This window comes from Lynx rufus, unplaced genomic scaffold, assembly GCF_022079265.1.
Source record: "Lynx rufus isolate CCGP_SWC_20201006 ecotype Redwood Valley unplaced genomic scaffold, mLynRuf1.p SCAF_15, whole genome shotgun sequence".
In the NCBI taxonomy this organism is placed as follows: Eukaryota; Metazoa; Chordata; class Mammalia; order Carnivora; family Felidae; genus Lynx; species Lynx rufus.
The window spans coordinates 7,944,116-7,956,226 of NW_025814829.1; the positions used below are offsets into that span (position 1 = coordinate 7,944,116).

The window sequence follows — 12,111 nt, forward strand, 5'->3', positions numbered from 1 at the left end:
GCAAATTCTCACAGCACCCTTTCTGGAAGGAATGAGTCCTGAGGTATTTCTCTGGATCCTCCAGCTTTTGTTTTAAGAGCACCTTGGGTCTATCTCTATTAGTGGGAAGACTGTACTTTTGAGACATAGTGTCAAATAACCAATTGTTGTTTGAGGCCATGAAATTTTGGGGTAGCTTATTACTCAGCGAATGGATTGCCAAAACAGTCACAAAGGTACAAGTCTTATTATCCCAGAGGTGGTCAAGTTGGAAATGAGTAGTTAGTGTGAAAAAGGTGTGAGTTAGTGAGAGCAAGCTAGAAATACCTGAAAGCTCCAAGGTCCTCTGAAGTCAGTATAGCTATCTTAAGTATTGGTTGGTGGTCCCATGGGGCCATGAAGTCATGAATGCCCTTAAATAAGTTATAAATTTCTCAGGGACTCATTTCTTCACTTGTAAAATTGGGGCTTTACCCCAGTCCAAGATGGCGGGTGCCCTGGCTCATGTTGGTGATACTCAATGTGAAGAATATTTCTTTCCTTTTCTCTCTCTCATAACTCTGGGCATGATTTTAATCATAAATATAGGAGCAAGCTAATCAAAGAAAGATGTGTTCAAATTTCCAAATGAGCTGAGAGCTATTCTAAATATTGTAGGTTCGAAGGGACTCCCAGAGCACTGGGGCTTTATCTGATCGTATTCCAATAAAGTCTGCCTTTGGCATAAAGCTTTAAAAACATGGTAAGGGTCATTCCCATTTGGAAAAAGTTCAGTTTTTATCCTTTTTTTATCTTTTCTTTTTCTTCATCTATCAAAGGGCTTTATCTCTTTATTCCCTCTAATATTGGTGTATATTTGAAGTCATACAGTGATCACAACAGTATATGCTATTTAGAGTCTGTCAACAGAAGTCAGAGAGAGCAGGAGGACAGTAAGGCTTTATTTTACCACCATTCATCAAAGTTCTGGCAGACTATTCTGTAGAGACAGGAGAGCAGTGACAACTCCGAGATCCTTTGCCAAGCTAAATAGGACTTCCACGGAAGCTCGGGTGTCCTCACCCTCCCAGGCAAGGAGAATCAACAGATGCACAGCCCTGGACAAGTCAAGCTCTGAACTCACAGAAATGCTATCTTACGCCCTTCTAGCCTAGTATTCTGACTCTAGAGAGAATACCTATACACACTTTATGATACAGAATGACTCCAAAACCCTTCCTGAAATCTGTGATTCCCAGTGGAGAATGATCATATCCAAATAACTATGAGAGCCTTTTCATACCACATCTGTCCAGAAGCAGTTCTTTTTTTTTTTTTTTTTTCCCAGGGAGAATCAGAATCTCCAGAAAAGGACTGGGGGAGTCCTTGCAAAAGCTCCCCGCTGCAGGACTTTCATAGTTGGGGGAGTGCCTGTGCACACACATGAACCTGCATGTGCACACCCATAGACACACACATTCTCCCCCTGCACAAAACCAATGCCCTAAGGAATCCTAATACATTATCCATTCAACCATCTGAACAGCCTGAGAACTTATTCAGTCACCCCACCCTTCTTCATCTAGGGAGCAGAATGTCAATTATGTGTCAATTAATATGGTAATCAAAGGGCATCTAGAAACTTCAGAGACTTTGTTCTTCTGAAGAGTTGAGCTTTCCAAATAGCTAAATATCTTCCCATGTAAGCACCAAGCCTTTTTTCCCTCAAAATAACATGTCAAAAATTCTGGACATTAAACTCTCTGAAATTTTACTGCATGTATTTAGTTTCCTGAATATAATTTAGCCTCACCTTCATAATTCAAGGCTCTTATCATGAGCACCGATTTCCATACTGGGGCTGGAAAAGGGAGTTTACTCCTGAAGGCTGCAAAGGCCTCCAAATGGCTGCTAAAGGCAAGTGGAAAGTCGGAGAACAAGCCAAAAATGGGACTCCAGAAAGACACCACAGTAGACGTCAGAAGGCCAGGTGGGATGCCATAGGTATAAGGACCGGCTGGGTGAGTTCTAAACAGGGTAAGATTTAGCAAAAGTGTCCGCAACAAGCATTGCATTCATTCTGTGACCTGACTTTCTGGGTAGCATCACCAAGGTGCATGGGCAAAAATCTCGAGTCTAAAGCATCATATGCTCCCGTCAGAGTATCTCCCTCCAGCCCTCCCCTTCTAATTCAGTGCTTCTAATTTCCTGTGGTTCTAGAGATAACCAATCTGGTCACAAGTGAATAAAGGGCCAAAGACTGCCTTTCTGGTAACTCAGCTGTCTATGTATTTTGTGTCTTCTGTTAGGGTGTTCAGGAATCTCTGACTGACTTCCTAGACCTTGGCTGTGTTTCAGGAGGTTAGATTGCTGCCCCGCTGAGTTCCAGATAGATAAGGAGTTGTTTTCTTCTTCACTTTTCCCCTAAAATTATCTCCTTCCAGGTTCCTGTGTTCAGTGACAGTGAACCCGCCCACACTCCCCCTCTTCTTAAAACATGCTTCAATCTTTGGCTGTACCTTTTCCACCTGAAGACTCCAATCTGTGGATCTTATGGCCCACGGGATGGGGGCAGCAGGTGCTGCAGTAACTCTAAGAAGGTACACATCCTCTAAGAAATCACTAAGGACCTCTAAATTACCAGCCTCAAGGGACACATCCCTTCCTGGACGTGAGATGGCCTCTGTGAGTAAGGCAAGTGATCAGTAATTCCACTATCAGAGGCCACTCCTCAGAGCACCAGGCCAGGGGCCAAAGAATGACAGCTTATGTTACAGGCAACAAAATGTAAGAGATCAGGCAATTGAAACAGGGCCTGGGAGAACAATCCATGATGCTATTGTCCCTACCGAGAGACATGTGTGAGCGACTTAATTGAAAAAGAAGAAAAAAGAGAACAAGGAATCATATTCTTGTTTTTGTTGTTTGGAATCACCTTGCAATCTACCTGGCTATCCTTGATCTAACTTCTTTTTCAGAGAACCAGTCTTTGCTTTCTTTCCAAACATCAACCCACTTTCTAGCTGGCCTACTGTCTCTTATTTTTCTTCTATTCGAGCTGATACTGAAGCACAGACGGAGAGAAAGCACAGTGTGTGGTGAGAAGTGAGCATCTGGGAGTCACAGCTGGATTGGTATTGTGCCACCCTGCCACTTTCTGGCTGTGTGATCCTGGCCAAGTGACTTACTTTCTCTGTGACTCAGTGTCTTTCCCTGTGGAAAGGAGAAAGGTCACAGTAATAGAAAGAATACCTTAAATGGGTGAATGTGGGGTCAAAAGGCACAAACTTCTCGTGATAAGATAGATAAGTCCTGGGGGGTTAAGGTACAGCATGGTGACTATAGCTAACAATGCCGTGTCGTATATTTGAAAGTTGGTAAGAGAGTACATCTGAAAAGCGCTCACCACAGGGGGAAAAATGTGTAACTTTGTGAGATGATGGATGTTAACTCAACTTACGGTGGGAAACACTTTGCAGTATGTACGTCTATCAAATCATTATGTTGTTCACCTTAAGCTAATATAATGTTATACTGCAATTATATTTCAATAATTTCTGGAAAAGAAAAGAACACCTCATCATGCCAGCTTCACAGTATAGCTGTGAGTATTAATGGAGACAGTACTTGTAACATGTTGAGCTCCAGTACCCAGGAAGCTGACTCTGACACTATCCTAGGGGACAGGAAGCAATGGCAGCCCTCACGGTGCTCTCAGAACATGCATTAAGATTTGAAGCTCTCCAAAAACTAGGTCCTTGCGGATTCATTTTAAGAAGTAAGAATTATTTTTCATGAACACACATGTAAACTAGTACTTGAAGACTCTTTTCAAAACTTTAAAACTTATTGTCTGTGGGACGCCTGGGTGGCTCAGTCGGTTAAGCATCTAACTCTTGGTTTCTGCTCAGGTCACGATCTCACAGTTCATGGGTTTGAGCCCCGCATGGTGTGGAGCTTGTTTGGGATTCTCTCTCTCTCTCTCTCTCTCTCTCTCTCTCTCTCTCTTTGCCCATCCTCTACTCATGTGCTCTCTCATTCTCTCTTTCAAAATAAATAAATACAATTAACAAAACCATATTCTCTGCAATCTCATACACAACATTTATTACTATGGTAATTCCCCATTTTCATAATAAACACAAAGAAGATTCTCATCCAAATACTGAAGTTTCCAAGTGCTTAGAATCCAGAACATCTAGAGGTTTCTGCATACAGATGCCGATTCCTTTCTTTTCCTCAAGTAAGCCCTCTCATTAGCCATGGAGTCGTACAGGCCTCCTCCTTAGCGTCGTGGTTCTCCTATCAGTTCTGAACACTTTTTGGCTTCCCCTCCCTCGAGTCTCTCCTCACCTCTCCTGAGCACCATCTATGCGGTTCCCTCAACAGGCCCCTTCAAGACTGTTTTTGCACAGTTCAGTCCTCTGTCAAGAATGATCATCCCTCATCCTGTTTCAACAGATACTTCTTAAGGCCCCCTGCTCTAGAGTCCACTCCCTGGTGAAATCTCTCCAACTCTGCTCTCCACACACACTGTTCATACGACACAATGACACACGTAAATTCCCCGGGCACTGGTCTGCCTCCATCCCCAGACTCGGGGCTTTTAGACCAGTGCTTTAATATGTACGGATCACCCAAAGGCCTCGTGAAACACGTAGGTTCTGCTCCACATCTTGTGCATTCTGGTTTGGTGAGTCCGGGATGGGGCCTGAGATGCTGCTTCCCTCACAGCTTCTAGATAATGCTGATCTAGTGCCCTGCAATCCCCTTGAGAAGCTTTTAGGAACCTGAAATGTCAGTGACTTGGCACTTCTCCAACATCATCATCATCATCATCATCAACAACATCTTTTAACACAGCTGCCCAGCAACTGTACTTAAGGGAATGAAAGAGATGTCAGAGTGGCCTGAAATAATGCAGGGGAGGGGCAGACAGAGAATGGGGACAGGGATGCACTGGAGAGAGTGGGTAGAATCAGAAAAGGAAAGGAGACAGAATGAGGTTAGGGAAGAGGCAGGAGACAGCAAAGAGAGGAAGAAAAGAAAGTGAAAAACTACAGGAGGAGAGATGATAATAGGAAGGAGGGGAAAAGGAAAAAAAAGGAGAAAACGATATCCATAGGATGAGAAAAAGAAGGGGGCGCCTGGGTGGCTCCGTGGGTTGAGCATCCAACTCTTGGTTTCCTCTCAGGTCATGATCTCAGGGTTGATAAGCTCCAGCCCACATCAGACTCTGCACTGACAGCACGGAGCCTGCTTGGGGTTCTCTCTCTGCCCTTCCCCCTCTCGTGCTCTCTCTCTCTCTCTCTCTCCCTCTCAAAATAAATAAATAAACAAACATGAAAGAAAGAAAGAAAGAAAGAAAGAAAGAAAGAAAGAGAAAGAAAGAAAGAAAGAAAGAAAGAAAGAAAGAAAGAGAAAGAAAGAAAGAAAGAAAGAAAGAAAGAAAGAAAAAGAGAGAAAGAGAAAGAAAGAAAGAAAGAAAGAAAGAAAGAAAGAAAGAAAGAAAGAAAGGAAAGGAATGCCAGCTAACTTCTTCCCTTGGGGTGGAATTGAATCTACATTGTCTGACTTTCCAGATTGAGGGGTGGACTTCTGGACACCATCCCTCCCAAGGGTGGGTACTCCAGCCATTTGTGCCATTGAAGAAGTGTGCTCAGACCTCCATCACTTCCTTCCAAAAGTTCTTCCTTCCAGGCTGACTGTGGAATGAGCTGCCACTGGCAGAGTGATAGCCAATGAGAGCCTCTGTCAGGATTGTGCATGTACAGAGTGGTTGATATCAGCTCAGAAAATCTATGACCAAGACTTCAAACTGATTTTCCACCAAAACAACCCCCACAAAAGTTACCTGATACAGTTCGATCCTTTGTTCGGGCACTCTGGCCTTCGGGTTCTGTAAACGAAAGACTCTGAACTCCGCTTTCACCAAATTGGATGCATTCTTCTCCATCGCTGAGACGTCAAATCGGACAATTCTGAAGTAAGGTCTGTAGAAAGTGGGCGGGATGGCATCTGTAAAAAGTTAGGGCGATCATTGAAAATGATAAAATCCATTGTTCTCTCAAAAAGACTGTGCAGCATGAGATAGTCTCAAGAAAACATAAGGGATATATCTACAAGAACCATTTAGTTTCCAATGGCCAATTTAATACCGTTAACAATTTAACCAGAAAAAAAAAAAATAAACATGTGCATGTGGTTACAGGGGCAGCAGATTAATAGAGATTAACAAACCACTTCCAACTCCATTTGAGGGCATGCAGTTAACCCTATCCTTTGAAAGTTGACAGCACAGTGGAAAATCCTAGATGGTTCTGAACTGGATCAAGATCTTGACAGTTGATGCCTGGAGAGAGATGTTGGGCTTGCATACACTGTAATCAGATGTGCCAAGAAAATAGCTCCTAATGGCCAGCAGTTTGCCCATGTATTTTTTTTTTTCTTGAAGTTTTGGCATCCAAATACTCTACTCTATCCAAGTTCATGTATTGCCTCTTTTCTGTCTTCAATATTTTGGTTTTTCCCACACATATGACCAAATGCACCCTCTAGTTAAGTCAGGGCGAGAAAAATTGAATTCACAAAAACTAAACCCCCAAATTGGCTGTATCAGGTCCAATCTTAACATTCTTCACTTAACATAACGTCCATTGGTGGGAGGGAATCTCGGCTAATGAAGAGAGAGAATCAGCCCCACTTCGTTCTCTTCTGAGCCATGGAAACCACAAAGATGCAGATGGCACACAACAATTTCAAGTTCATGGGTTGCTAGAGTTTCACTATTGTTTTGGAGTAATCTGCCGTTGCCTTTGAATGCGCCACTGGGCCGCACCAACAAAACCAACGGAGGTCCTAATTCTCTCCACGTGTTTCACACCCAGCACCCATTTATTGAGCACGTACACTGGGCAGCCCACGTGTTACAGATGTTTCTACGATTCTCTTCTATAACCTTCTGCAAACGTTCTCTCATTATTCCGGAATGCTCCATCCAAATCTTGTAGCTCCATTACTTTCTACCCTACTTCTCAACTATGTAGCTTCATTACAACATAATAATTCACAGTTGTTTATGGCTTTTTACAAGTGCTTTTATTACTTCTGTGTTATGTTTGTTTATTTTGTTTCCCCCCAGGAAATTTTAAGAATCTTGAGGGCAGAGACCATATTTGTCAGGTCTTCCCTATTCCACATACCTAGGGCAGGGCCCTGCACACATGGAATTCACCAACTACCCACTGTTTGTATAGTTGGTCATCAATGGGAGTCTTGAAAGACTCAGGCATCTGGCTACTGGCAAGACTAACTTCTTATTAAATAAATGAGCCGTCTTGCCAATCTTAAAATAGAAATAAATACCTTTCGTGATTTCTTGGGAAATCCATGCCCTGACGATCACACTGGGAAAAAAAAAAAAAATGCTAGGAACACACCGACATTTGCTGATCTTAAGAGCCCAGCACTTTTTTCCCTCAAGGGGGCTTTCCCCCGTGCCCTTCCCCGTGTCCTGTGACTCTCAGAAAGCTGTTCATGGGGAGGCAGTGGACTCCAAGCCACGTTCTGCCCGATGACTGCTTCACACATGCCTATGTGAATTGAAGCTTTGTAGCTCGTGAGCCAGGAGCCTCAGAAACAAACAAACAAACAAAATAAAAACCCCAAAAATCTAAAGCATCCCGGTGTCAGAGAAAAGGAAGTATTCATGCAGACACAGTGATGGCCCACTGCGTTACTACCGTGAGTTAGCTGGTGGATGGTTTTCAGGCAAACATCTCATCCAGGCAGCCAGGATTTTGGAGCCCCCTAGCACTGCAATTTGAAAAGGTAGCTGCTGGGAAGAAATCGATCTTTCTCTCTTCTGGAGCATGCCCACCCCAGGTGACTGGACAAGCTGGTACTGGCCTGACCAGCTCAGCTGAAAACCGGCCAGATGCCCAGGCAGAGAAGCTGGGGCGAGGCTGGAGCCAGGCTCTCTGGCTTTCTACACCCTCTAGTTTGGCCAGAACCTTCCACAGGCCTGGTGGCTGCATTCTGCCTTCCCGTTAGACAGCAGAAGCTTCAAACATGCTTTGAAAGAGCATCCTGAAACAGCAAAGCTAATTCAGAGCATTTCCTGTCATTAGGAAGAATAAACGTCCTGGGTGTTCTCCCCCCGCCCCCACTCAGTGGAACCCCACAGGACAGCTCTCCTTCCCCAACCGCCCATCTTTCACACCCACCCGCCCCAATCTTATCCTTCCATCAAGTTTGTAAATAAGTGCTCTTGAGATTTATTTTTATTCTCTTTTGTGTTTATTAAACTTTGAACCACTTTCTTCCCTTTCTGGTCTTCTGCCCGAACTCACTCTTTCTTTTTATGGCTGCTTTGGACCATGAGGTCAATTTTGTTTCTTCTTCTTCTAAGCAAATCGTCCAATGATCCTGTCCTAGGCTTTTGAGCTTTGAAGGGGCGTTTGCAAATATTTACAGGGGTAGCTTGATTAGTTAAGTGCAGCTGTTCTCTGCTCCCTATACGTTGGCAAACAGCCTTCCTCTCCTCTGGCTATTAAAACCAGTCATTTGTGTTCCAACTGCCTGGTAATACCAATCTGAGTGTGTTTTGTTTTGTTTTGTTTTGTTTTGTTGGTGCTTGATTGAGAAAGAGAAGGAGTCAATGCACCAGGTGACATGACGGCTCAGCAGCCCCCACCAACGACTCTGCTTTGCTCTTGTCACCACAGTGAAGGGACCAGGCCAGGAGGAAGCAGCAGCCTCCCCCACACCCCCTGCTCCAGCGCATGAGAGCACGAGATCATTCGGTAAAGATTGTTGACCAAAGAACTGACTACCGCTTCCAAGGGCCGCCTGCAGCTGTCCCCTGCTGTCATCTGCTATGGGTCACCAGCCCCCCGCCCGACAGAGGAACTTGAATGACTTGGCATATGTTTCTACAATTGAAAAAAAAAAAAAAAAAGGCACAGCAAATTGCTCCGGCCTCGTCTGTGAACCTACCCTTACCTCATAAAAGCTTTTGGATGCGTGGTGTGGGGAGAACAGACAGTGGTCCATCTACACCCAGCCGGGAGGCAGCAGGCTCGCTCCCCGGGCTCAGGGCGCAGAGCGACAGGGTAGGTATTTAAATGGCTTGTGCAGCCCTGATCCACCCACTTAGCCTTGGAGGGATGGAGCTTTTTCCTCTGCATTCTCCAAGAACTCATTTCCCCCTTTGGAATGGGAGTTCTCCCCAAAGTCCTCTGTAATTCCAATCCCAGTTCCTATTCCATCGCCAGGTGGTCAGGTACTTGGGCTTGACCCTTGCCAACTTACCCACACTCACATCCTGCTTGGCTCTTCCCTCTCAATTTCTGACCCACTTTTTTTTTTTTTTTTTGGTTCAATCAAATCGATTTTCCTGCAACCCTTTGGATCAGACCACCAGGCTGATTCTGCCCCTCCTCCCGGGCTCTCCTGTGTGCCTGCCTCTCAGGGAAAATCTTACGCATGGGAGATTCCAGAATGACATCAAGTGAGTGGTGTTCCCCTCACCTCAACCCTGGCCACACATCCTTACCGAAACAAATTTTGGGGAATGGACAGAGGGGAAAAAAAATGAGGAAATCTAACTAGTTATTAATTTACAAAGTAACAGTGCACAGAAAGCCTAATTCTAGCACTTCATCACAAGCTGCTTTTTATAAGCATTGTACATTGACTTGTTATCTGTTCCAAATGATTCACTATTAGCTCGTTGTATATTATCTTCTCCGTAAGTAACCACTTCAAGTTCAGGAACATTTACTTGCGATTCTTTGGTTCTCCACAGCCCAGGGCTGGCTTCATGGATATGGGCCCAGTACAGTTACACAGAGACTCCATGCTCAGAAAAGCCTCACACTGAAGTTTAATGCTCTATGCTCACCATCGTGAAATCCTTAATAATTTCATCTTTGAATTTCAGTTTTAGAAGTTAAGTCTGATGGGATAATGAAACAGGGGCAGGGGACATAAAACTTGGGCCCATATGCTATCCCACCTCCCATGACCTGCAGGCTTCCCTAATATTGGTCTTTGGCCTCCTACCACTCACCCTCTGGTGCCCCCAGCCTCACCTGGGAGAGTCAGGGTCATGTACACATAACCAAACTATCTCAGGGCAGCTGCCAGGCTGCCCCCACCCGAGGCTGGCAGTGTTGCAGAGCATTCGGAGGGCAACTCTGGCCCACTCTTGATCCGGGTACCAAGCACGTCACAGAGTTTGCAATCCTATGGGTCGAAGTGGTGGTCCCATGGGAAGGGAGATGCCAGGTTCAGTGTGGCATCAGCCTGGTAGCTGGAGGCAGGGGGAACCCAGCTGCCCAGCACCAGGGTAGTGGACAGGGCCCCCAGTGCCTGTGAGCCTGCTCCCACTCTGGGACCATCCCCATACCCAGGGAAGCACGACATCAAAAAGCACATGGAGGGGCGCCTGGACGGCTCAGTCGGTGAAGCGTCCGACTTCGGCTCAGGTCATGATCTTGCGGTTTGTGAGTTCGAGCCCTGCGTTGGGCTCTGTGCTGATAGCTCAGAGCCTAGAACCTGCTTCGGATTCTGTGTCTCCCTCTCTCTCTGCCCCTCCCCTGCTCGTGCTCTGTCTCTGTCTCTGTCTCTCTCAAAAGTAAATAAACATTTAAAAAAAAAGAGCACATGAGGGGCACCTGGGTGGCTCGGTCTGTTACGCATAGGACTTCGGCTCAGGTCACGCTCTCATGGTTTGTGGGTTTGTGTCCTGCATTGGGCTCTGGGCTGACAGCTCAGAGCCTGGAGCCTGTTTTGGATTTTGTGTCTCCCTCTCTCCCTGCCCCTCCCCTGCTTGTGCTCTATCTCTCTCTCAAGAATAAATAAACCCTTAAAAAAGTTTAAAAAAAAAAAAAAGAAAGAAAAGAAAGAGCCAGTGAAAACACCACAACGGGTCAGGAGAGAGGAGAGAGAGAGCATGGAACAAAGGGGAAAGTTTTACATTTTAGAACCTTCAATAGTGTCTCTTCCCTGCTTTCTAAACAAGAGGCCCCACATTTTCATTTTGACCCTCTTCAAAATGAGAGTGTCCCACACATTTTACAGCTTAGCCCCACCACAGTGAAATAGAGATACGGGATCTTAATGCAATGAGGAACCTTTAAGGCCATCTGAATTTTAATCCCAAGTCATCCAGAGCAGGCTATATGGCAACAAGGACGTTATTTGGCTTTTCTGAATCTGTTTCTTCATCGATACGATTTAAGTAATTGCCTAGATCACACGCATCGAACCGTGCGGTCAGGATTACGAGAGTAAGTAGATGGAACATTTGAGCACTGGTCCTGCACTGATGTCACCTCAGAAAGGTCCCTTCCTGTCCCCTTTCCCATTCTGCAGCAAAGCTGTCAAGCGGCCATTGGGCCTTCCCTGAATATGTGCAGGGAGACTAACACCGAGAAGAGAAGGGAAGAAGCAGAAGGCGCTGAGTGTCCTGGCATTTGGTCAAGGACTCTACCGGAGTCATCCAGAGTTCCCTCGGACTCTCCTCCACAAGCCTTCCGTATTCCACCTGATTTACTGAACCCTGACATCAGAAAGGTGACAAGAGAATCTTTCTTCTCATCAGACTTCTCCACGATGCTCATAATAGGAGTACTAAAAAAGAAAAATTAAAAAATTAAAAAAAAAAAAAGGTGAGCAAAAAAACAAAATCCGAGGAAGGTTTTCCAACATCACCAGCATGTGATGAGGTCTGACAAAGAATGTGGATTTGGGGCCTGAAAGAAATACCCCCAAGAATGTCCAGAGCTCAGCCTTTAGGGAGGCAATGCCTCACTCACCCAGCTGTTTTTATTTCCAACTAGTTTTGTCTTCTTGCCCGAGGCCTTCGCCAATTACCTGAACCTTAAATACAAGGGAGTCTCCCCTTCAGAGAAAAGGCTGCAAGAGGCCTAGAGAGCAGTCCAGGCCCCTGATGGTTAGTGGGTGTGGAGTCTCCACAGTTTTCAAAGCGTGGGCATGGGGTAGTGGCACCCGCAATTCATCAATCTCCCTGGGCGATGCTTATGTTCCCTAAAGTCTAAGAACCACTGAAATGAAGGACAGAGGAAGAGAAATCCACACAGAAAGACAAAGGAGCACCTAAGATAGGTTTTTAAAAATTTTTTGAAA

General features: G+C 45.2%; 1 protein-coding gene across 2 annotated transcripts in view; it reads right to left on the reverse strand.

The window, feature by feature from the left end:
- The window catches only part of TGFB2 (transforming growth factor beta 2), an 80,770-nt gene that overhangs the window by 23,956 nt on the left and 44,703 nt on the right, over nt 1-12,111 (reverse strand). For both annotated transcript variants that reach the window (XM_047077226.1, XM_047077225.1), the window contains one exon: nt 5,813-5,976. In XM_047077226.1, the coding sequence (XP_046933182.1) occupies nt 5,813-5,976 (164 nt within the window). The remainder of the gene's footprint in view (nt 1-5,812; nt 5,977-12,111) is intronic.